Source organism: Giraffa tippelskirchi, chromosome 6 (assembly GCF_054371585.1).
Source record: "Giraffa tippelskirchi isolate mGirTip1 chromosome 6, T2T-mGirTip1v1.2.pri, whole genome shotgun sequence".
NCBI classification, from domain to species: Eukaryota; Metazoa; Chordata; class Mammalia; order Artiodactyla; family Giraffidae; genus Giraffa; species Giraffa tippelskirchi.
The window spans coordinates 84,116,501-84,142,814 of record NC_137280.1 but is presented as its reverse complement, the minus strand read 5'-3'; the positions used below and the strand labels follow the sequence as shown (position 1 = coordinate 84,142,814).

Here is a 26,314-nt window from a genome sequence, read left to right as displayed (position 1 = left end):
CGTTTTTGTTCCCATGTGACAGATGAGGCTGTGTGGTGTGGGGGACAGGGAGACCTCTGAGGAGGGTCTTTTTGGATGAGAAGCAGCTGGTGGGGAGGGTGGAGGGAAACCCCCAAGCAAAGGGACAAGACATTTGGAAAGTGAGGGGCTGTGGCGTGTGGGCTGGGCCTGGCAGGGGCCGGGTGTGGTTTATGGCTGTGATTCTTGCACAGGGCCAGGTACACAGTAAGTGCTCAGTAGATGGGAACTGAGAAAGCAAGATCGAGGACGGGGGTTGGGACTCTTGGTCAGCCCTACATGGTCCGTGCTCCCTGGGGATCCTGGGGTGACTGGGGTGAACAGAGTAGCTGCTGGGCAGGGCCTGGGTATTGCCTAGCTACCCCCTGCTCAGCTGGCCTGTTGAGTCACCTCCAGGCTGCTTTAGGAGGGGAAGGAAGTGTCCGTCACCTCATTGTCCCAGCGGTTCCCGGTGGCTTCCTGACCCTCACTGTATCAGATTGGGGAGGGGTGGAAATCCCGTCCCTGCTGTGTGACCTTGGCGGCCACTTCCCCTCTCTGTGCCTCAATTTCCCTGCCTGAATGGGGCAATATCCGCACATGATAACAAGCCTGTGATAAGCTGATAAAGGATAACCAGTAGTGGAGGTTCCTCGAAGCACATCTGGATTCTCAGGGGACAGACGAGGGTTCAGAGCCCAGAATCAACCCCACTCCCCTCTCCGTGACCCATGAGGCCTCCCTGCCATGCTGCCCCTCGCTCTAGCCCCTTCCTGATCCTCAGACACTGAGAGCTCAGTCCTGCCTCAGGGCCTTTGCCCATGTTGTACCCTTTTCCTAGTGTACCCTCCTTGGCCTTCCCTGGGCTCAGGCTCCTTGATTATAAAATGGGGTGACAATGCTGTCCCCCACAGGGCTGACAACTGTGATTGGGTCCTGCCAGCAGTGGAGGCCTTGTCCCTGCTGTCTCCAGCATAGGGCCTGCCAAGGCGGTTTCCTGTTCTTGCCTCATCCTGACCTGCAGCTCTATCTCATGTCTATTAATCTCCGGATGACCTCCTGGCTGGAGGTCCTGGGAAACAAGAGTCCTGGAGGGGCTCCTGGCCACCTAGGATCACCCAGTGAGGCGGGATTTGACTCTGGCGTGTGTGGTTCAGCCCTAAACTCAAAGGACCTGGTTCTCCCACAGGCCAGCGGAGCCTGCACCACCGTGGTGACACCCTGGAGACACTGGTCCTGCTGAATCCATCAGACAAATCCCTGTGTGACGAGGTAGGAAAGGGAAGGCTCCTGGGGGGAATGGGCTGCTGGGACTGGCGCCATCCCCTGGCCCCAACTTCCGGGGGTCCCTGACTTCATCTGCCTGAAATTCTCTTCCTGACACCCAGCAGCAACAAATCCTCCCCTGATGACTCCACTCTCAATTTAGTCCCTCCTCAGAGCTGCTGATGGGAGTAGGTGGAGCCAGAAAAGGCTGGAGCATGGGAGGATTGAATGGGATAGGGAACCGCTGGAGTGTGGGAGGGCAGAACCCATCCAGTGTTTCTGGGTCTTATGTGTTCCCTTGGGCTGGGCCCTGCTAGTTGTGTGAACTGACTTAATAATTCGAGCTGTGGACATCTGCACTCTTCTCTCAGTTTCCTATGAGATAGAGCCCTCTAGAGATCCTTGTACAGGTTGATGCCATTGATCAAAAATGCCCTATTTTGCTCCCTGAGGAGGCTCTGGCAGAAACAGCCAGACACAGTCCCCTCTTCCCTATGGCACTTGGGCTGGGCCAGAGGGAAATGTGGGCTTGAGGGGCCCAGGAAGACTTGGAAGGGGCACTGGAGCTGGGCTTTGTAGAATGAGCAGGAGTTGGCAAGGAGGATGGGGGCCAGCTCCAGAAGGAGGCCCACAGGCTACAATCCCGGCTTCTAGTTTAGTACTAGCCAGGCCACTTGGGGGACAGATTGTTGTGTTTTGGTCACTAAGTCGTGTCCGACTCTTTGGCGACCCCATGGACTGTAGCCCACCAGGCAAGAATATTGGAGTGGGTTACCCTGTCCTTCTCCGGGGGATCTTCCCGACCCAGGGATCAAACCCATGTCTCCTGCATTGGCAGGCAGGTTCTTTACCCCTGAGCCACCAGTGAAACCCTGGTAGGACAAGAGTGGGGTGGTTATACATAGATTTGGGGCTGGGGACTACCCCAAAGAGGGGTGCTGGCTATCTCACTGCCTGGAATAGGGCTTTGAACACTCTCCCCCTCCCTCAGCTCCGAAACCTTCTGCTAGACCCTGCCTCTCACAAGCTGCTGGTGCTGGCTGGGCCCTGCCTGGAGGAGACAGGGGAGCTGCTGCTCCAGACCGGGGGCTTCTCACCCCGCCACTTCCTCCAGGTCCTGGGGGACAAAGAGGTGAGCTGCCCCCTCTCCATCCTGCCTCTGAAGTCTGGCTCATCCCCACTGGGCTGAGCTGCCCAGGTGACCTACTGTCCCCCCACCCCGAGCCTCGTCCCTTCTTTCTCTGTAGAGTGATGGTGATAACATGTACTGTCAGGCTCAGTCCCGTGGCCCACTGCAAGGTGAGGGCCTTTAGGTCAGATGTTGCAAATGCTTCAAGTGGCACCCCAGATTCTAGGTCCCATCTGGGGCACAACTGGATGGGGTCCTTTCTGATCCCTTAGTCTGAGAGGGGCAAATGAGCAGCAAACTCTGGGAAACCATGTTTTTGAGTGAGTGATGCAGTGATGGTAAGATAAAGGCTAGTAGACAGAGGTGGGGGTGGGGGTGTATGTAGAAAGTCTCCCTGGAGGGAAGTGTGCTCTAGGGTGTGAAAACAGCAAGTGCAAAGGCCCTGGGGCAGGGAGAGTGAGCAGGTGGGGGAGGGCGGGAGGGAACAGATGGTGAGACAGGACCATGAGCCCTCCTGGGCTGTGGGGAGAGCTAGGTTTTGTCGTGAGGGTGACAAGGGCAGGCAAAGGGGCTTAGCTTTCCCAAGGGTCTGGGTGTTGCCTGGCTCCAGGTGACCCCTTAACCATTCCCCCTCAGATCCGGGATCTCCTGGCCTCCACACCCCCTCCTGCAGAGCTGCCCAAGCTCACCATCACCTGCCCAACCTTCGGTGACTGGGCCCGGCTGGCCCCCGAAGTGCCTGGCCTGCAGGGCGTGCTCCAGCTGCGGTTGAACCCCCCAGTGCAGCTGCCGGCTTCCGAGGGCCTGCGCGAGTTCCTGGAGTATGTGGCTGAGTCACTGGAGCCGCCGTCCCCCTTCGAGCTGCTCGAGCCTCCAGCCTCCGTGGGCTTCCTCAGGCTCGCCCGGCCCTGCTGCTACATCTTCCCCGGCGGCCTCGGGGACGCCGCCTTCTTCGCCGTCAATGGCTTCACCGTGCTGGTCAATGGCGGCTCCAACCCTAAGTCGAGCTTCTGGAAGCTGGTGCGGCACCTGGACCGGGTGGACGCTGTGCTGGTGACCCACGCGGGTGCCGACAGCCTCCCGGGCCTCAACAGTCTGCTGCGGCGCAAGCTGGCGGAGCGCGACGAGGCGGCTGCCGGCGGGGGCTCCGGGGACGACCGGCTCCGCCGGCTGATCTCCCCCAACCTGGGCGTCGTGTTTCTCAACGCCCGCGCGGCTGCCTCGCGGCTGGTGCGTGGCGAGGATGAGGCCAAACTGGCCCTGAGCCTCCTGAGCAGGCTGGGCATCACCCCTATGCCCCTGAACCGAGGGCCGCTGCCTGCCGAGCCCACCGTGCTCTTCCAGAAGATGGGCGTGGGCCGGCTGGACATGTATGTGTTGCACCCGCCCTCAGCCACCACCACCGACCACACCCTGGCCTCCGTGTGCGCCCTGCTGGTGTGGCACCCTGCGGGCCCCTCCGAGAAGGTGGTGCGTGTGCTGTTCCCTGGCTGCACGCCTCCCGCCCGTCTCCTGGATGGCCTGGTCCGCCTGCAGCACCTGGGGTTCCTGCGGGAGCCGGTGGTGACGCCCCAGGACCTGGCGGGGCCTCGGCGAGCTGAGAGCAAGGAGAGCGTGGCCTCCCGGGACAGCTTGAGGAGAGAGAGCCGGACGACGGTGCCCTCCAGGCCCACCCAGGAGCGCCCTGGGGTGGCCCGGAAGGACTCCCCACGGACTGAGGCCCCTCGCAGGGCTGAGAAAGAAGCCAGGCCCTCCCGGGAGGTGAAGAAGGACCCCAAACCTAGTGCCCCTCGCACCCAACTCCGGGAGGTGCGCCGGGCAGCCTCTGCCGCGGTCAGTGGCAAGAACATGGGTGCCCAGGTGGCTCCCAAGCCCCACAGAGCACCCAACACAACCCGCCCAGGGGTCCCACCAGCTGAGAATGGGCCCCACAGCCCCCCCAGCTTCCGGAGCGGAGAGGCCAGCCCCCCGACAGAGGCCTGCGGCTCCCCGGCCCCCCAGCTCGTGGCCACACCCAGCCAGGAGAGCAGCCTGGATCTGGGGTTCAGCCCGGCGGGGGAGGAAGGCGGCAGCTTAGAGGAGAAAACCCTGGAGCTGCTGTTGGCCGCCAGCACCCCCCAGCCGTGCACGCCCTCGCCCACCGGAGCCCAGCAGGGCCCAACAGAGAGCAGCGGGCCGCTGTCGCTGAGCCCCCTGCGGGGTGGGGAGCCAGGGCCGGATGCCTCCCCCACGGTGACCACGCCCTCGCTGCCCGCGGAGGTGGGCTCCCCTCACTCCACGGAGGTGGACGAGTCCCTGTCCGTCTCCTTTGAGCAGGTGCTCCCGCCGCCACCTGCCGCCGCCGGTGAAGCTGGGCTCAGCCTCCCACTCTGCGGCCCTCGGGTGCGGCGCTCAGCCTCCCCACACGACGTGGACCTGTGCCTGGTGTCGCCCTGTGAGTTTGAGCACCGCAAGGCCGTGCCCATGGCGCCCGCCCCCGTGTCCCCCGGCAGCTCCAACGACAGCAGCGCCCGGTCGCAGGAGCGGGCGGGAGCTCCAGGAGGAGCCGAGGAGACCCCGCCCACATCTGTTAGCGAGTCCCTGCCCACCCTGTCCGACTCGGACCCTCTGCCGGCTGCCCCTGGCGCTGCCGACTCAGATGAGGACACGGAGGGCTTCGGGGTCCCCCGCCGTGACCCGCTGCCTGACCCCCTCAAGATCCCCCCACCGCTGCCCACCCCACCTAGTATCTGCATGGTGGACCCAGAGATGCTGCCTCCCGAGCAGGCCCGGCTGAAAGAAGGCGGCGGCCGTACCCGGAAGCCCCTTACCCGCCCCAGCTCTGGCACTCTTTCCTCCAAAGCCACTCCAGTGACTGCTGCCAAAACCAAGGGGCTGGCCGGTGGGGACAGGGCCAGTCGGCCACTCAGCGCCCGGAGTGAGCCCAGTGATAAAGGAAATCGGGCACCCCTGTCCAGAAAGCCCTCCGTCCCCAAGACAACCACTCGCGGTCCATCCGGTAAGTACCTGTGGGCTGGAATCCTACAGTGGGTTTCCTATTTGCAATGTGGTCTCAGCCACCCCACCCCCAACCCCCCCACCCCCGGGCCTGTTTCTCCTATAAAATGGAAGCTCTGGCCTGACTGTCTTAAGCACTTGCAGTTCTGAGGTGTTTGAGCAGTATCGTCAGTGGAAACATATCCCAGTGAGTACATCTGTGGTGGTGACATTTCCAGTAGCCACTTGAAGCAGAAAGAAACTAGTGAAATTAATTTTAATGGTACATTTTATGAAACCCCTTTGTGTCCAGGGTCCCAAAACCACCTCCAGGTTTGATGATTGGGTAGGAAGATTCAGTGTGTGGTCATATTTACAAATGTATTAGAACAAAAGGATACAGAGGAGGATCAGCAAAGGGACGAGGCATGGGGAAGTCTGGGAAACCAGGCATAAGCTTCTGGAACCTTTGTTGTTCAGTTGCTAAGCCGTGTCTGACTCTTTGCGACCTTACGAACTGCAGCACGCCAGACTTCTCTGTCCTTCACTATCTCCTGGAATTTGCTCAAACTCAAGTCCATTTTGTCGGTGATGCCATCCAGCCATCTTACCCTCTGTCGCCCTCTTCTCCTCCTCTCAATCTTTCCCAGCATCAACGTCTTTTCTAATGAGTAGGCTCTTCATATCTGGTGGCCAAAGTATTGGAGCTTTAGTTTCAGCATCAGTCCTTCCAATGAATATTCAGGACTGATTTCCTTTAGGATTGACTGGTTTGATCTCTGTATTGTCCAAGGGAGTCTCAAGAGTCTTCTCCAGCACCACAGTTCAAACTCTAGTGGAATTACACATCACATGCTTGAGTCCCTGATCTCCGAGCTGTGATGACACGTGTGACACCCTGTCTTCCAGGGCAGCTCCTTAGAGACTCAGGGCCCAGGGTTCTATTTGCGCTGGGCGTGCAGGCTCCTTCTGCCTCACATACACACTGAAAAGGCTTCCTGGGTCCAAATCTTGGACACCAGCCCGGGGCCCAACATTCCCCTGCATGTTGACACCATCTGCCTGGAGAGAGAGTCCCATTCCACAGGCAAAAGGCTCAGTCCCAGAGCACCCTCTACTCCAGGTGCCAGTCCCAGTGCAGACTGTTACCTGTGCTTCTCACTGGCTGTAAATCAGAGGCTCCCATGACCCCTTCCTTCCATTTGTTAATATGCCAGAGCAGCTGACAGAACTCAGGAAAACCCATGTACTTACTAGGTGACCATTTTATTATAAAAGGCTCTTAAAGAATACAGATCAACAAGCAGATGAAGAGATACCTAAGGCGAGACAGGGCACAAGGGATTTTCTGTTCTCACAAGCCTTGGGGCCCTGTGTGGTAGCACAAAATGTTCTGGTTCCCTGAGGTGGGAAGCTCTGAAAAAGGGCTGGAAAGCTTGAGGCTTTTTTGGAGGCTTTATTACATAGTAACGATTGACTAAATCATTGGCCAGTGGCAGTTGGTTCAGCCTCAAGCCTCTCCCCTCCTCAAAAATCAGGGGCAGGACTGAAAGTTCTGACCCTCTAATCACATGATGGGTTCTCCTGACAACCAGCCCCCACCCTGGGCTGGGATCCAAAGTCACCTTGGTTAGCATAAACCCAGTTGTGATGGAAGAGAGCTGAGGAATAACAAGACCATTTTACCTCTCTGGCCCTAAAATATTTTTTGGAACTAAAGACCAGAGAGCAAATATAGCAAAAGATGCTCCCATTGCTCTTATTGATCAGAAAATTCCAAGAGTTTGAGAACTAGAACTGTTTGAGGCAGGAACTGTGGATAAAGACCAAGTATATCTGAGCAAGCTCCGGAGTTGATGATGGACAGGGAAGCCTGGCGTGCTGCAGTCCATGGGGTCGCAAAGAGTCAGACCCGACGGAGCAACTGAACTGATATCTGAGAATGACCAAATATATTTATTTCTCACAAATCACAGTATTGCAGTCTACCCCCTGGTGGAACAGATCCCTTATGGCAAATGACACCCTGTTTTTTGTGGATGGAAAAAGATTAATCAAAAGTAACGGAAAATCGTGGGTCCCTGTTATAGACCTACATTTGGGGTCACATTTATAGAACAGATACAACAATAGTACCAACACAAATAGGCCTGACATTTGGAGAAGTCAGTGTGGGATAAGGATTGATTTAAAGAAACGTCATTGCTGCTTGTACCTTACAGTCAATTTGTACAGAACTGTTTGGCACAGAAATCAGCTGGTGATTAGCTAGATCCTGTTCCTCCTCAGGCCAGTCATTTTCCACAACTGTCACATCCTTAGGAGACTTTAACTCAGGCTCTCAATACACTTGATCATCAAAATGCAGTGTTGCTGGGGAAACCACTTCCCCGGTGGCTGAGCGGTAAAGAATTGGCCTGAAGTGCAGGAGATGCAGGAGGTAAGGGTTCTATCCCTGCTTTGGGAAGATCCCCTGGAGGAGGAAATGGCAACCTGCTCCAGTATATTCTTGCCTGGAGAATCCCGTGGACAGAGGAACCTGGGGGGCTACAGTCTGTCTGTCCATAGAGTTGAAAAGAGTCAGACACGACTGAATGAGCACACACATATGCAGGGTTGCCATAAACTCATTTACATGAGGTAGTTGAATCTTACCAACGCCAGGGTTATACCATATCAAAATATGGCCAGGGTACAATTCAGTTTCATTACAGAACAAATTAAGAACTATGGAGGTATTCACTTTGCCTTCCCAACATCTGCCTTTGCCCATGTACCACATGTTATTAAGGGTAGAGGTTGTAACAGTTGACCATGATTCAGTTAGCTCTGAATTCCAGGGTAACCAGGGACAAACTCGCAGGCTTGTACTGAGTCTGTGTTTTACAGCAGGGCCCATCTCTCCTATAAGGAGAACATAAATGGCATTTAGGTTATTCCTGTCCCTACTGGCTGTGCCACGGGGTATATTTTATTTCTAGCTTTTCTGGAGGCGAGAGCAGTCCGGGTACATCTGTGTAAATCGTTATTGCCTCTAGAGAACTTCCCTAAGCTTGAAGAGCCATAGCATCGCCATAGGTGTGTGTGCCCCGAGCCTCAGTAGCTAGAACAGAGGGCCACTTGCCCCCTGGCCACTTCAGCCTCTGTTCATATTAAGACAGTCAAGAGGCCTTGGGCTTGTTAGGTCGGGGTACAGGCCCCTTCCCAGTGCTGGGTTCTAGTGTATCCAGCATTAGTGGCTGAATCTGCCTGACTCACTTTGCTACTACCTCATTCTCTTTCCCTGGTCCAGGAAGATCCCCTGGAGTAGGAAATGGCAACCTGCTCTGGTATTCTTGCCTGGAAAATCCATGGACAGAGGAGCCTGGTGGGCTACAGTCCATGGGATCACAAAGCGTTGAACACAACTGAACAAACACACAGACATACACACACACAGAGTCCATGGGATCACAAAGAGTAGGACACAACTGAGCAAGGACACACATACACTCTCTCTCTCTCGCTCTTTCTCTTTCGAGGCTGGCTTCCATCCTTTGCCTTCCATCTAGAAGAGAACTCCCCCTCATCTGCCTATTTTAGTTCCATCTTTTTCCTCTGAATGCTGCTCCTCATTAAAAGCAAATTCCAATTGTCCTCAGATCCCCATTAGCACTTGTTCACCCTCAGACTCTTTCTGGCTTGTTGGCCAGCATTGTTGAATCCACCAGGGACGTTGATGCCATTGCATACTAGTGGCCTGGGTACACTTAGGATGCATGTTTTGCACCCCAAAATTTTGGATCTCCCAGACTTGAGTTAGATGCATGGTAAGCACACCTCGATGTAGTTTAATTTAGTTGGAGCATGCCACGAGACTTCGCACAGCCTGCCTTGTCTCTGGTGGGGTCGTTCCCCCAAGGAACTTGAGCCACCAAGTGATGCCGACTGCTTTAATCCCATCAGGGATCCACTATTTTTCCCTCTTTTTTTTTTTTAAATTTTAATTGGAGGCTAATTACTTATTTTTCCCTCTTTTTGATGAATAGTTTTCTATCTGCAAAAACAGGATGTCATGTGCTTGTGCATGGCACACCCTCAGGTGTGTGTGCGTGCTAAGTTACTTCAGTTGTATCTGACTCTGTGACCCCATGGACTGTGTAGCCCACCAGACTCCTCTGTTCTTGGCATTCTCCAGGCAAGAATACTGGAGTGGGTTGCTATGCCCTCCTCCAGGGGATCTTCCTGACTCAGGGATCTAACCCATGTCTCTTAAGTCTACTGCATTAGCAGGCAAGTTCTTTACCACTAGTGTCACCTGGGGAAGCCCCATGTTGGGCATGCTGCCATTATATTTTGACCATCATAACCAAGGACGTTTCTAAGCAACTGATGATCAAGATTTGTAGTTACACAGTGATTGCATAGACCAGTCTGCTGGGAGCCACACACGGTTTGCAGTCCCAGAGGAAACAGTTCCCAAGTGTTGTCCTTTGTATAGTAGATGTAGCCTGAAAAATAAGAGTCAGAGATATAGGCACATCGCTTGAATTCCATTTAGTCATGAACAGTTTTCCTGTTCATTAATATGTCTTGGGACCAGAATGTCTCCCAGAGTGACACCATTCAGGTTTGCAGGCTGCTGCTCCATCTTGTCAGGTCCCCAAATCAGGGCTGGTCTCAGCAAACTAGCTTCAGCCTGCCAGGCATCTGGCATGCTTCTGTTAAGAGATCATATTATTCTGCTCTAAGCCTCTCTCCAGGTATTAATAAAATGTTGGGTTTCCCTCGTTGCATAACCTACTTATTCACCCCTTTACCCTCAGAGGTTATTTCTCCTTTCATTTGTCATTTCTTTTTTGCCCACACTTTTGCACCCTTGGAAGGGACGTTCGTTTGGCCACTACACTGGTCCATCTTGCTGCCAGGAAGCTAGGCTAGCTAACCCAAACCTCCTCCCCGCCCCCGCCCCCTCCCCCCACAGGGTTGCACTAGTACAGAACCTGTAGGCTTTCACAACCTCTAGACAACACAACAGCATTCACTGTCAGCCCCAACGTTGCCAGAGGGGATGAGGGCACATTCCACCCCATTGGGCCCTTAGGAATTCTGACAAAGATTTAAAGGTATAGTTACAGTTTCCTGTTAAGAAATCCACTGTGCTGCTGGCACATGCAGTTGCATTCCTGGTTCTGGGACCCCTGCATCAAGTAGCTGGGGGCGGGGTGGGAGTGGGTTGCTATGGTGTGGGAAGATGTACCAGCATCCATGCCTACTTCCCCATACCCTCCAGAAAAGTGGAGGAAGCTGTTCAGTGGGGACCCTCCCTTAGCCCCCTTATGTTGAGGGTGAGCACACACTCGGGAAGGCAAGTAAGCCAGCCTCTCAAGCCTTTGTCATCTCCCCTGGTTTTAGACAGCAAATGTTTCAGCCATTCATTCGGATTTTCTATTAAACCATTACTCAGAGGATGATACGCAACACCTCTGATGTGAAATCTCTTGCCCCACCATTGGACAATATGGGCTGAAAAAGTGCATCTCTTTGTCTGTCTGAAGGAATGTAACTTGGTGGCTCAAACTGTTACAGTATTTTCTGTTCCAATCCTTCAGTAGTATTTTGAGCATTTGCATTGGACCTTCAGGTATGCAAACCTAGAGGCTCTGTTCCTGTTGGGACCCATTTATAGCCCCCAGGGTTACTGTCCTTGGTCCACTGAAACCCACTTGCCAGCTCCATCTCCCGGGACATTTCCCTCAGAGCCATCTGCAGTTTCTCTCTCTTGTTGACAGAGTTCTCAACTGCATTTTTGTGCCTCGCAGGGCGCCAGAGGACTAGATCTAGGTTTGGCTCCCTCCACCTCATTGCTGAGAATCTGCCTACAATGAGGGAGACCTAAGTTCGATCCCTGGGTCAGGAAGATTCCCTGGAGAAAGGAATGGCTACCCACTCCAGTATTCTTGCCTGGAGAATCCCATGGTTAGAGGAGCCTGGCAGGCTACAGTCCATGGGTCGCAAAGAGTCGGACACAGTTGATCAACTAACACTTTCACTACTGAATTGCTGTAGCCCACCTCCCCGTGCTGACTCATTCTTGGACCCCCAAAACATCTACTTTGTGGTTCAGTGACCTTCTAGATCTAGAAGGGGTTCTTCTGTTGGACGTTGACATGTCCTACTTGACCATCCCCTTTAAATTCCCAGAGTGCTTTCCATAGGGCCGTGCCCCTTGCAGACATCCCTTTTATAGCCCAGGTTTCCATTGCCCATCTACCTGACCACACTGCCAGGAGTCAGTAAAAACACAAAGGGGCTTTTACCATTGCTCAGTTCTTCCACCACCGCTAGGAAAACAGCATGCGCTTCAGCCCACTGAGCCAATTTGTTCTTGCTGCCTTCAATCACAGTCTCGCCATCTCCTGGTCTTAATGCAGTCACTTGCCAAACAGGGTATTATCCATTCATCTTAAAACTGCTGTCCATACAGCAGGCACACACTGTGGTTCGTCTGAGAGCTGTCCACAGGGCTTCTCCTCATGCCAGTTGGTTCCAGCAGCTCCTCAGTTGGCTCCAAAGTCAGTCCTAGAGGAAAAGAGGCTATGTGCTCAGGATACAGTGGCTGCCTCCCTGCTCCCCCTGGCAGCCTGCAGCCCTCCGAACCACTTGCGTTTTATGATGGGGCTCGTAGGGCTTTCCTGGTGGTCCAGTGGTTCAGTTCGGTTCAGTTCAGTCACTCAGTCGTGTCCGACTCTATGCGACCCCATGAACCGCAGCACGCCAGGCCTCCCTGTCCATCATCAGCTCCCAGAGGTTACACAAACTCATGTCCATTGAGTTGGTGATGCCATCCAGCCATCTCATCCTCTTGTCGTCCTCTTCTCCTGCCCTCAATCTTTCCCAGCATCAGGGTCTTTGCAAATGAATCAGCTCTTTGCATCAGGTGGCCAAAGTATTGGAGTTTCAGCTTCAACATCAGTCCTTCCAATGAACATCCAGGACTGATCTACTTTAGGATGAACTGGTTGGATCTCCTTGCAGTCCAAAGGACTCTCAAGAGTCTTCTCCAACACCACAGTTCAAAAGCATCAATTCTTCGGCACTCAGCTTTCTTTATAGTCTAATTCTCACATCCAAACATGACTACTGGAAAAACCATAGCCTTGACTAGACGGTCCAGTGGTTAGGACTTTGCAGTTCTACTGCAGGGGACCTGGGTTTACTCCCTGGTCAAGAAACTAAGATCCTGCAGGCTGTGTGGTGTGGCCAAAAAAAAAAAAAAACTATTACGGAACTCTTCCGGGCACTGTCTTCCTCATTAGTGTTTCTCTGACATCACCCAAGATGTTACAGGCACCTCCAGTTTCATGATTGTTTTATGTCTGTCAGTCATCAAGGCTATCTCAGTGAATGCCCAATCACAGGCTACTACTAATTGTCTCTCAAGTACCTTGTTCAGACGGCAGCATCTTGGAATGTTGTGGTCCAGAATTCCAGCGGTGCTAGAAGGCATTCATGGACTTTTGCCAGAAGCTCCAGTCTTCAGAATATGGTGGCAGACACTGCCCAAATCATATCTGAGTTGGGGGTCAGCAGGGCCCAAAGGCCAAGTTGAGAGGGCTGCCGCTGTTTGTAATTCAGACGCAACCTCCCCTTGTTTGGGTCACCAACTCAGAGCTGTCTTTTGGGTGGTCTTAAGGGGAGAGCTAGCATGAATTCCCAAATGAAAACCCAAAGCAACCAGCCAAATGCTGGGATTCTTGTTCTGTCCTGGGGACGGTAGTGACAGCAGTTTATTTTAAGTCTTGGGGGACTATCCCAGGTGGCTCCTGCCCAGGTTCTCCCTGAAAATTTGGCTGTCTGGGCCAGCCTGGGGACTGGTGCTGGTTTTATTAACATGCCCTAGTTGGTCAATGGACATGAGTTTGAGCAAACTCCAGGAGATGGTGAAGGACAGGGAAGCCTGGTGTGCTGCAGTCCACGGGGTCACAAAGAGTCAGACACAACTGAGTGACTGAACAGGTTGGTCACGTGTGTTCCATTGCATTCAGATCAGCCCTCGCCTGCTCTTTGGTCTCCCCTGCCACCAAGTGCCATCGGCAGAGTGCATGGGTGCACCGGGGATCTGCATCAAGGCCACATCACTTCTGAGCAGATGATGACAGTGAGTTCAGCTATCCCTTAGTAGTGCAGAAAAAAAATGCTGGGGACCTTCCCACGTGAAGGCCAGTTGCTGCTGGCCCTTTTCTGAGATCAAGACAGAGAAGAGCATCTGCGACGTGAGTTGCTGAGTAGCAGCCTCCTGGCATTTTCTGTGTGGTTGAGACCGTGTCCAAACTGCTGAGCCAATGGGCAGTACAGCTTGGTTTAAGCCTCAGTAGTCTACAGTTGGTTTCCACAAACCATCTGCCTTTTTCAGGCCACGCAGGGCTATATGGTACAGTGAATTCATTGGTACCGGCACTCTGGCTTCTAGTATATGATGAATTAAAGCAGTCAACTCTTTTTGCTCCCCAGGCATTCTAGATTATTCTCCTTTAGCCACCTGTGTGCACTCAGGTTCCCATCTAGCGTCCCCGATTAAAACTGGCCAGAGAGCAGACTTAACAGGCCTCTGCTGTACAATGTTAAGTAGGGAAGACAACCCCGAGTCTGACATAACCTCCATCCTAGTTGTATATTCATGTAAAGGAGATGTGACCACCTCACACAAAATCTGTTCATACACCCCAGTTTTCATTCAAATGTTCACCTTAATCCCATCAATGTTTCATCTCCATTCATCTCAGTCTAACCTTAGCTGCCCGCTAAGGCTTCGCCAGCAAGGGTTGGAATCACAGTGTGTATCTAGGTGTCCTGGGGAAGGCCTCTCTCCTCTTCTGGCCATTTTATCCACACCTGCATATGCATGTGGGCTTCCCAGGTGGCACTAGTGGTAAAGAACCCGCCTACCAATGCAGGAGACATGAGACATCTGGGTTCAGCCCCTGGGTGGGGAAGATCCCCTGGAGGAGGAAATGGCAACCCACTCCAGTATTCTCTTCTTGGAGAATCCTGTGGACAGAGGAGCCTGACGGGCTAGAGTCCGTGGGGTCTCAAGGAGTTGGGCACAACTGAGTGACACAGCACACACGCGTTTGCATAAGGCCTTGGGTCCCTGCCCAGGCGTGGGACTGGAAGACCCTGGCCCTGCTTCAGTCTTTCTCTTGATTAGCCAGTGAATACCCGGGGGTCCCCAGTCAGGTTTCTTATTTAATTTTTTTGCTTCCAGCTTTTGAAACTCTTCCAAACTGGAGTAAATCATGGACTTCTTTGGGGCCCTTTAATATTGGTGTCCACACTGGTCCACTCAGTCTGGGAGTGCTGCATCAGTTGCTGAAAACTCGGCCTCTGGGCCCTGGTGCCAAATTGAATCTTGGAGACAGAGTGTCAGATGAAGTAGGAAAGAGGACTGTTACTGCTTTGCCAGGCAAAAGGGGATGTGTGGGTTTGTGCCCCTGAAAAACTGTCCCCCAACCCAGGGGGATTCGATGAGGAGTTTTATAGCCGAGGTTCCAGGGCACAGTTGCTGATAAGACTAGGGTGTGTGCCGGGCCTGCACGCCTGTAATCTGGTCTCAAGTAGTCTCTCTCTCTTTTTTTTTAATTTATTTTTCTGGTTGTGCTGGGTCTTGGTTGCTGCGCACAGGCTTTCTCTAGTTGCAGTGCGCAGGCTTCTCACTGCAGTGGCTTCTCTGGTTGGGGAGCATGGGCTCTAGGCTTGTGGGCTTCAGTAGTTGCCACACACGGGCTCAGTAGTTGTGGCTTGCAGGCCCTAGGGCATGTGGGCTTTAGTGGTTGCGGTACGTGAACCTAATAGTTGCAGCTAACGAGCTCTAGAGCACGCTCCAGAGTTGTGATGCAGGGGCTTAGTTGCTCTGGGGCATGCGGAGTCTTCCCTGACCAGGAATCAGTCCTGTGTCCCTGCACTGGCAGGCAGATTCTTAACCGCTGGACCACCAGGGAAGTCCTTCAGGTAATCTGATGAGCATCCTTGAATCCTTTAATCTGGTGGTGGTCTCTGGAGTGAAGAACGCTGACGTCTTCCATTTGTTGGTTTTAGTTCTGTAAAGAGCTCCGAGTAGCCCTTGAGGTAGAACCAGGTTTCTTGGCTACTCCTCTTTTCCTCTGCCTCCCCTCCCATCCCTGATTTAGCACCTGCTTGAATCTGCCCTTTGGACCTCAGGGAACGTCTGTCTTGGAGGATGGAGTCTGTTCCTTACAAATAAGGAGGGACACAGAGCTGCTTCTGTACCCAGGAGCCCCACGGCCTCGCCTGATTTCACATCGACACCTGGTTCAGCTCCATCTGTGCTTCATTCATTCCACGTTTCAACAGCCATCTGAAGACTCTCACTCCGCTTGGTTGAGTCCCTTGACTCTCCTTTGTCTCTCCCCATTTTCTAAATTACTTGAATATTCTTGGTATCATAGGGGAAACTGAGATAGCAGATCTGATAAGACCTCTAGAACAGTTTTGTAAACTGGGAATTAATGTTCCATGGGGTGCCCATGCAGTAAGCATCCCTTAATCACAGCATTGACCAAAACCTGGGTAACAGGCATCTTCAGTGGGTGAATGTCCCAGTTCTAAAACCAGTCCTTCGTGGCTTGCACAGGAAGGATCTCAGCTGCTTCATCTGGGGTATCCCACTCGGCGTTTATAGGGCCAGTTGGGCAGTCCCCATTCTCAGGATAGACACCCTTTTCAGTGTCTTTTATCCAGTTGACCAGGCTGGCTATTCCTTCGGGAATAACCTCCTGTGTGTCAGGGGCAGTCTGTGATTGTTCAGTAGTGAGCTACAGGTCCTGCATCCACCCAAATGTGTTCTTCCATTCCGAAGCCTTCAAAACCAAAGACACAAATGCTCCGGGAAACCAGTGACACCAATCCAGAAAGTGAGTCAGTTTCTTCACACTGTATCCCTTGGTTTTAGTTGTTTCTTGGTTTTGCTCTCCCCTGACATTAACTACCTTCTTGGTGACCAGAGAGAGACCCTAGAGGTACTTCCTGTTGCCCCTGCATAATTTGGGGCGGCTTTGAGGCTAATGGCCAAAGCTTGGATCTATCTAAATCTGAACTTGGTGCAGGATCAAGGTCTGAGTGAGCACTTTTTTAAAATTTCATTTTGGCTATTACAGATAACGTTGCTGTTAAAATCTTGGCTTTTTCTGCCCACTGAAGCCAAATTAAAAAAGAAAATTCAGAGACAGAGTTTGGAGGAAATAGAAACGTGGCTTTACTCCTCAGCCTGCAGAGTGGGAGAATGCAGTAGGCTTGTGCCTCGAGAACTGTGGCCCCCCTTCCGTGAGGAATCTGGGGGATTATACAAGATGAGAGCACACCGTCAGGGATAGGTGCTGAGGAACAAAGGTGCAAGGATCTTGTCTTCTTTCCCTTGCATTGTTTCAAAAACAGCCACAGGCTGGCGTCAGGTAACCCGGCAACTGGGTCCATGGTCTTCTGTGTATTGTACTTCCGCCTTCTTTCTGTAATGCAAAAAGAGAAGAACCATAAGGGGTAGCCTGCGAGGAGAGTGCTGTAAAGGTGAGCACTGGAAACAAGATGTAATTGGCATAGAGTCAAAGGATAATAGTGCAAAATGTAGCTTACGCCAAGTTAGGGGGCAGAAAAGCAAACTCACACACTGCAGATGAGGAATAGTTAAAGTAAAAACTAGGAGTGATCAAGCCTGCTCACTGATCTTTTTAGCTTCTTTGTTCTCAGGAAAGAAAAACTCATTCCTCTTTTTCCCTTTTCACTGCAGCAGTAATTGGGAAACTGTATATTTTGTGTGCTGCTTATAATTTTGCATCTCTTTATATATCCAGTGAGCCAACTGCTTGGAAGTTGGCTCTACTGTCTCGTCTAGATTCCACTGGTAACAGTTACCTTTAGTAACTGCAGTGCAGATTGCAGTGCAGCTGCAGTTTCATTGTGGGTGAATAGGTAGCCATCCAGGGACCAGAGCTTTTTCATTCCCCATCTTTTTATCCTTACTCTTCAAAAAACACGTTTCTGTCAGCCAGGGCCATTCTGGTGAATCCCACTACTGACACCAACTGCAAAGGGTTCCTGTCCCCAGTTCCAGTGTGTAGGTTTCCCCACACGAACAAGCCTGGATGCCAGCAGGCTGTCCAGGAATTCAACTCAATCCTGCCACTGTCTACCCAGAGATGGAATCGCATTCCATTCAGTATCACAAGACCACTCTCCCTTTTGGATGCCAGTCACAAGCCCAAGTTTCTACCTGTGCTTCAACCAACTGACTGCAGACTGGAGCTTCTGATGACCTTGTGCAATTGAGGATGCCAATTGCAAGTCCAATTTGTTACCTGTGCTTCTGACTGACTAGCTATAAGAGGCTCCCATGACCCCTCCTTGGGTTTGGTTAATTCGATACCACAGCTCACAGAACACGGGGAAAGACAGGTTTACTCACTAGATTACCAATTTATTATAAATGAAAAGCTATTAAAGGATACAAATCAACAACCAGATGAAGAGATATGTAGAATGAGGTCCCAAACAAGGGATCTGATGTCCTTGTGGAGCTTGGGGCTCACACAGCAGCATGCAGAAGCCTTCTGGTTCCCTGACGTGGGAAAGGGCCAGAAAGCTGTCCTTTGGGGCTTTTGTGGAGGCTTCATTACACGGTTATGATTGACTAAATCATTGGCCAATGGCATTGATTCAACCTCAAGTCCCTCTCTCTTCGATGAAAATCAAAGGGCAAGACTGAAAGTTTCAACTCTTTAATCACATGCTTGGCTCTTCTAGGAGCCAGCCCTCACCCTGGGGTGGGGCCCAAAGTCACCTTCATTAGCAGAAACCCAGTTGTGATGGAAAGGGTTTGTTTTGAATAACAAGACACTCACTTCACTGTTAAGACCCTGAAGTGGTGGTTTCAGGAACTGAGGACAAGAAATGAACTATTGTGACAAGAGATAACTCACATTGCTCTTACAGATCAGAAAATTTCAAAGGCTTTAAGAGGTGAGAGGCAGAACTGGGGATAAAGACCAGATAATCTGCAAATGATCAAATTTTATACATATATATAATAAATCACAGTATTGCATACACCAAAATTTCAGACATTCCCCCCCCCCACCAGAAAGGAGCAAGCAGGTGTACAGCATAAACTGCCTTGCCGTACAAGCAGTGTAGGCACAGTGAGCCACTTTTACCATTTGGGAAACGGTGGGAACCCTTTTGAAATTCAAGTTCCCAGAAGGTAGCCAAGGGCCAACTTGTCAGCTTTCTAAGGATAGCAGTCTCAGGCTTCATGTACTAACTTTTTCTTTTCAATTTTTGAAAATTGTGATAAAATTAATGTAACATAAAATTAACTACCTTAAGCCATTTTTAAGTGCACATGAAGCAGTAGCCTGAGGTATCAGTTCAGTTCAGTCGCTCAGTTGTGTCTGACTCTTTGTGACCCCGTGAGTTGCGGCACGCCAGGCCTCCCTGTCCATCACCAACTCCCAGAGTTTACCCAAACTCATGTCCATCGAGTTGGTGACGCCATCCAGCCATCTCATCCTCTGTCGTCCCCTTCTCCTCCTGCCCCGAATCCTTCCCAGCATCGGGGTCTTTTCCAATGAGTCAGCTCTTCGCATCAGGTGGCCAAAGTATTGGAGTTTCAGCTTCAACATCAGTCCTTCCAATGAACACCCAGGACAGATCTCCTTTAGGATGGTCTGGTTGGATCTCCTTGCTGTCCAAGGGACTCTCAAGAGTCTTCTCCAACACGACAGTTCAAAAGCATCAATTCTTCGGCCCTCAGCTTTCTTCACAGTCCAACTCTCACATTCCTACATGACCACTGGAAAAACCATAGCCTTGACTAGACAGACCTTTGTTGGCAAAGTAACGTCTCTGCTTTTTAATATGCTATCTAGGTTGGTCATAACTTTCCTTCCAAGGAGTAAGCGTCTTTTAATTTCATGGCTGCAGTCACCATCTGCAGTGATTTTGAATGCTCAAACTTCCACACAATAGCACTTAATCTCACACACAATAGCACTTAATCTCACACACTAGTAAAGTAATGCCCAAAATTCTCCAAGCCAGGCTTCAGCAGTATGTGAACTGTGAACTTCCAGATGTTCAAGCTGGTTTTAGAAAAGGCAGAGGAACCAGAGATCAAATTGCCAACATCCACTGGATCGTCGAAAAAGCAAGAGGGTTCCAGAAAAAACATATATTTCTGCTTTATTGACTATAAACGGTGGAAAATTCTGAAAGAGATGGGAATACCAGACCACCTGACCTGCCTCTTGAGAAACCTGTATGTAGGTCAGGAAGCAACAGTTAGAACCGGGCATGGAACAACAGACTGGTTCCAAATAGGAAAAGGAGTATGTCAAGGCTGTATATTGTCACCCTGCTTATTTAACTTATATGCAGAGTACATCATGAGAAATGCTGGGCTGGAAGAAGCACAAGCTGGAATCAAGATTGCTGGGAGAAATATCAGTAACCTCAGATATGCAGATGACACTACCTTATGGCAGAAAGTGAAGAGGAACTAAAAAGCTTCTTGATGAAAGTGAGAGAGGAGAGTGAAAAAGTTGGCTTAAAGCTCAACATTCAGAAAACTAAGATCATGGCATCTGGTCCCATCACTTCATGGGAAATAGATGTGGAAACAGCATGAAATATAGTAGATTCATATTGTTGTACGACTATCACCACCATCCGTCTCCAGAACTCCTTTCATCTTGTGAAACTGGAGACTCTGTCCCCATGAAGTACTAACTCCCCATTCCTCCCTGCCCCCGCCCATGACAACTACCATTCTACTTTGTGTCTCAGGGGACCTCATGTAAGGGGAATCGTATAGTATTGGGGTTTCTTTGTAACTGGTTTCTTCCACTTGGCATATTGTCCTCATGCTTTATCCATGTTGTAGCATATGTCAGAAGCATATGTCTTTTTTCAAAACTGAAAAATATTCCATCATGTGGGTGGACCACATATCTGTTCATCCATTGATAGATACTTGAGTTGCTTCCACCTTTTGGCTGCTGTGAACCTGGATGTACAAATACCTCTCTGAGACCCCTGGTTTCGATTCTTTGGGGTACATACTCAGAAGTGGGGTTGCTGGATCTTATGGTGAGTCGATTTTTATTTTCTTGAGGAACTGCCACCCTGGTTTTCCACAGTGGCTGTACTGTTGTAGAATCCACCAACAATGCACAAGGGTTCCAGTCTCTCCACATCCTTGCTATCACTCGTTGTTTTATAGCTTCTTGATAGTAGTCATCCTAGTGGGTGTGAGGTGGTATCTGGTGGTGGTTTTGATTTGCATTTCACTAATGATTCGCGATGTTGAGCACCATTTTATGTGCCTGTGGGACATTTGTATATCTTTGTGGAAACATCCTTTGCCCATTTTTGAATCAGGTTGTCTTTTTGTGGTTAGGTTGTGAGTTCTCTGTATATTCTGATATTCATCCCTTATCAGATACATGATTTGTGAATATTTTCTTCCATTCTGTGGTGTGCAGGCTTCTCATTGCAGTGGCTTCTCTTGTTGCTGGCACAGGCTCTAGGATGCCAGACTTCAGTAGTTGCAGCACATGGGCTCAGCACTTGCAGTTTTGGGGATCTAGAGTACAGGATCAATAGTTGTGGTGCGTGGACTTAGTTGCTCCAAGGCATGTGGGATCTTCCCGGACCAGGGATTGAGTCTGTGTCTCCTGCATTGGCAAGCTAACAGGTTTCTTTTTTGTCTGTGAAATCTTTAGGATTTTCTACACATAACATTATATCACCTGTGAACAGAGATAACTTTATTTTTTTCCATTCTAATGTGGTTACCTTTTAATTCTTTTTCTTGCCTAATTGTTCTGGCGAGAATTCCTAGCACTGTGTTGACTTGGAGTGGCTTCTTGTTGTTGTTTAGTCACTCAGTCGTGTCCGACTCCTTGCGGCCCCATGGACTGCAGCACGCCAGACTTCCTGTCCTTCACCATCCCCTGGAGCTTGCTCAAACACATGTCCATAGAGTTGGTAATGCCATCCAACCATCTTGTGCTCTGTCACCCCCTTCTCCTCCTGCCTTCAATCTTTCCCAGCATCAGGGTCTTTTCTAATGAGTCAGCTCTTCGCTTCAGGTGGCCAAAGTATTGGAGCTGCAGCTGCAGCATCACTCCTTCTGATGAATATTCAGGATTGATTTCCTTTAGGATTGACTGGTTTGATCTCCTTGCAGTCCAAGGGACTCTCAAGAGTCTTCTCTAACACCACAGCTCAAGAGCATCAGTTCAGCCTACACAGTCCAGCTCTCACATCCATACATGACCACTGGAAAAACCATAGCTTTGACTGTACTGACCTTTGTTGGCAAAGTAATGTCTCTGCTTTTTAATATGCAGCCTAGGTTGGTTGAGGAGCAAACGTCTTTTAATTTCATGGCTGCAGTCACCATCTGCAGTGATTTTGGAGCCCAAGAAAATAAAGTCTATCACTATTTTCATTGTTTCCCCACCTATTTGCCATGAAATGATGGGACTGGATGCCATGATCTTCATTTTTTGAATGTTGAGTTTTAAGCCGGCTTTTTCATTCTCCTCTTTCACCTTTATCAAGAGGCTGTTAAGTTACTCTTCTATTTCTGCCATAAGGGTGGTGATATCTGCATATCTGAGGTTATTGGTATTTCTCCCAGAAATCTTGATTCCAGTTGTGCTTTATCCAGCCCAGCATTTCACATGATGTACTCTTCATATAAGTCTAAATAAGCAGGGTGACAATATACAGCCTTGATGTACTTCTCTCCCAATTTTGAACCAGTCTGTTGTTCCATGTCCAGTTCTAACTGTTGCTTCCTGACCTGCACAGAGATTTCTCAGGAGGCAGCTAAGGTGGTCTGGTATTCCCATCTCTGTAAAAATTTTCCACAGTTTGTTGCGATGCACACAATCAAAGGCTTTAGCATAGTCAATGAAGCAAAAGTAGATGTTTTTCTGGAATTCTCTTGCTTTTTCTATGATCCAACGCATGCTGGCAATTTGATCTCTGGTTCCTCTGCCTTTTTCTAAATCCAGCTTGAACATCTGGAAGTTCTTGGTTCACATTGCTGTTCTTCAAGCCTGGCTTGGAGAATTTTGAGCATTACTTTGCTATCACGTGAAATGAGTACAATTGTGCGGTAGTTTGAGCATTCTTTGGCATTGCCCTTCTTTGGGATTGGAATGAAAACTGACCTTTTCCAGCCCTGTGGCCGCTGCTCAGTTTTCCATTATTTGCTGGCATATTGAGTGCAGCACTGTCACAGCATCATCTTTTAGGATTTGAAATAGCTCAACTGGAATTCCATCACCTCCACTAGCTTTGTTTGTAGTGATGCTTCCTAAGGCCCACTTGAATTCACGCTCTAGGATGTCTGGCTCTAGGTGAGTCATCACACCATCGTGGTTATCTGGGTCATTAAGATCTTTTTTGTATAGTTCTTCTGTGTATTCTTGCCACCTCCTCTTAATATCTTCTGCTTCTGTTAGGTTCATACCATTTCTGTCCTTTATTGTGCCCATCTTTGCATGAAATGTTCCCTTGGAATCTCTAATTTTCTTGACGAGATCTCTAGTCTTTCCCATTCTATTGTTTTCTTGTTTTTTTTCATTGTTCACTTAGGAAGGCTTTCTTATCTCTTCTTGCTATTCTTTGGAACTCTGCATTCAAATCAGTATATCTTTCCTTTTCTCCTTTGCCTTACACTTCTTTTCTCAGCTATTTATAAGGCTGCCTCAGACGACCACTTTGCCTTTTTGCATTTCTTTTTCTTGGGGATGGTTTTGATCACCGCCTCCTTTACAGTGTTACAAACCTCCATCCATAGTTTTTCAGGCACTCTATCAGATCTAATCCCTTGAATCTATTTGTCACTTCCACTGTATAATCATAAGGGATTTGATTTAGGTCATACTTGAATGGCCTGGTGGTTTTCTGTACTTTCTTCAATTTAAATCTCAATTTGGCAATAAGGAGTTCATGATCTGAGCCATAGTCCGCTCCTGGTCTTGTTTTTGCTGGCTGTATGAAGCAAAAGTGGCTAAAGCAGACATTCTGGCCTTGTTCCTGATCTTAGAGGAAAACTTTTCAGTCTTTCTCCACTGAGTATCTGTGAACTGTTAGTTTTTCAGTATATGACTTTTATTATGTTAAAGTGGTTTCCATTTAATCCTAGTTTGTTGAGTATGTTTATCATGAAAGAGTGTTGGATTTTGTCAAGTACCTTTTCTGCACCAACTGAGATGATCATGTGGATTTTTTCCTTCCTTCTGTTTATGTGTTACACTGATTTTTATGTGTCAGGCTAGTTATTCCTGCATCCCAGGAATAGCTCCCCCTTGGTCATGGTGTATAATCCTTTTAATATGCTGCTGAATTCAACTTGCTAGTGTCCCGTTCAGGGGTTTTGCATCAATGTTTATGAGAGGTATTGGTCAGTAGTTTTCTTTTTTCATAATATCTTTGTGTGACCTTGGTATCAGGGCAGTGTTGGCCTCCGAATGTTGTCAGAATGAATTAGAAACTATTTCCTGCTCTTCAATTTTTTGGGAAAGTTTGAGGATTGGTTCTTCTTTAAACAAAACTCAGTGAAGCCCAGGAGGTTTTTGATTACTGATCCAGTCTCTTTACTAGTTTTAATTCTGTTCACATTTTATGAATCAGTCTAGGTAGGTTTTGTGTTTCTAGGAATTTATACATCTCTTCTAAGTTACCTAGTTTCTTGGTATGTAATTGTTCATAGTTTTCTCACAATGCTTTTCATTTCTTTCCCTTTTTTTTTTTTTTTTTTTTGCTTTTTATTTCTATAGGATTGGCAGTAATATCCCCTTTCATATCTGATGTTACTAATTTGAGTCTTCTTTCTCTTTCTTAGTCAGTGTAGCTGAAGATTTGTCAATTTTGTTGATCTTTTCAAAGAACCAACTTTTGGTTTTGCTTTTTTTCTTCTGTGATGTTTTTCTATTTTCTGTTCTTGCTAGTAAAGTAATGCTCAAAATTCTCCAAGCCAGGCTTCAGCAATACGTGAACCGTGAACTTCCAGATGTTCAAGCTGGTTTTAGAAAAGGCAGAGGAACCAGAGATCAAATTGCCAATATCCGCTGGATCATCGAAAAAGCAAGAGAGTTCCAGAAAAACATCTATTTCTGCTTTATTGACTATGCCAAAGCCTTTGACTGTGTGGATCACAAGAAACTGTGGAAAATTCTGAAAGAGATGGGAATACCAGACCATCTGACCTGTCTCTTGAGAAACCTGTATGCAGGTCAGAAAGCAACAGTTAGAACTGGACATGGAACAACAGACTGGTTCCAAATAGGAAAAGGAGTATGTCAAAGCTGTATATTGTCACCCTGCTTATTTAACTTATATGCAGAGTACATCATGAGAAACGCTGGACTGGAAGAAACACAAGCTGGAATCAAGATTGCCAGGAGAAATACCAATAACCTCAGATATGCGGATGACACCACCCTTATGGCAGAGAGTGAAAAAGAACTAAAGAGCCTCTTGATGAAGGTGAAGGAGGAGAGTGAAAAAGTTGGCTTAAAGCTCAACATTCAGAAAACTAAGATCATGGCATCTGGTCCCATCACTCCATGGGAAATAGATGGGGAAACAGTGGAAACAGTGTCAGACTTTATTTTTTGGGGCTCCAGAATCACTGCTGATGGTGATTGCAGCCATGAAATTAAAAGACGCTTACTCCTTGGAAGGAAGGTTATGGCCAACCTAGATAGCATATTTAAAAGCAGAGACATTACTTTGCCATCAAAAGTCCGTCTAGTCAAGGCTATGGTTTTTCCAGTGGTCATGTATGGATGTGAGAGTTGGACGGTGAAGAAAACTGAGCGCCGAAGAATTGATGCTTTTGAACTGTGGTGTTGGAGAAGACTCTTGAGAGTCCCTTGGACTGCAAGGAGATCCAATCAATCCATCCTAAAAGAGATCAATCCTGGGTGTTCATTGGAAGGTCTGATGTTGAAGCTGAAACTCCAATACTTTGGCCACCTCATGCGAAGGGTTGACTCATTGGAAAAGACCCTAATGCTGGGTAGGATTGGGGGCGGGAGGAGAAGGGGACGAGAGAGGATGAGATGGTTGGATGGCATCACCGACTCGATGAACATGGGTTTGGGTAGACTCTGGGAGTTGGTGATGGACAGAGGCCTGGCGTGCTGCAATTCATGGGGTCGCAGAGAGTCGGACACGACTGAGCGACTGAACTGAACTGAACTGAATCTTTATTATTTCCTTCCTCTTCTGGCTTTGGGTTTAGTTGTAAAGTTAGGTTGTTGATCTGAGATATTAATAACAGCATTCATGCCTGTAAACACCCCTTCATCTCTTTATCACTGTGCGTTTATTGTTGGACGGTTTGATTATATTGTGTCTCGGTGTGGTTCTCTTTGAGTTTATCCTATTTGGAGTTCATCGAGTTTCTCAGGTGTTTCTATTCATGTCTTTCCTTAAATATGGAAGATTTTGGCCATTATTTCTTGAAATAATCTCTCTGCCCCTTTCTCTTTCTTTTTCTTCTGAGATTTCCATAATGTGTATGTTGGTCCTCTTGACAGAATCTTTCTGTTCCTCAGACTCAATCATTTCCATTGTTCTGTTATCAAGACCACTGATTCTTCTGCTTGTTTAAACCTTGAGTTGAATCTTTCTAGTGAATTTTCCATTTCAGTTATTATACTTCCCAGCTCTAGAATTTCTTTTCATTTACTTTTATGTTTTCTGTCTCCTTATTGATATTTGTGCTCTGTTCATACATTGTTTTTCTTGATTTTTTTCCACATCTTCCTTTAGTTCTTTGAGTATCTTTAGGACAGTTTTTTAAAGTCTTTGTCTGGTGATTTGCCTAACTTAAGGACAGTTTCTGTTAATTTTTTTTTCCTTTGACTG

The 26,314-nt window shown here is 49.1% G+C and overlaps 1 protein-coding gene across 9 annotated transcripts in view; it reads left to right on the top strand.

The window, feature by feature from the left end:
* Positions 1 to 26,314, top strand: part of MAP1S (microtubule associated protein 1S) — a 39,231-nt gene that overhangs the window by 6,550 nt on the left and 6,367 nt on the right. For 6 of the 9 annotated variants that reach the window (XR_014055627.1, XR_014055632.1, XR_014055628.1 and 3 more), the window contains exons 3-5: positions 1,187 to 1,269; positions 2,255 to 2,395; positions 3,029 to 5,390. Coding sequence is in view for 3 of the 9 variants with exons in the window: in XM_081496445.1 (XP_081352571.1) it covers positions 1,187 to 1,269; positions 2,255 to 2,395; positions 3,029 to 5,390 (2,586 nt within the window). In the remaining 6 variants the exon portion in view is untranslated. Of the gene's footprint in view, positions 1 to 1,186; positions 1,270 to 2,254; positions 2,396 to 3,028; positions 7,213 to 12,128; positions 12,628 to 13,395; positions 13,509 to 26,314 lie in introns of those variants that run through there. The other 3 variants (XM_081496446.1, XM_081496447.1, XR_014055629.1) reach the window with 2 other exon arrangements.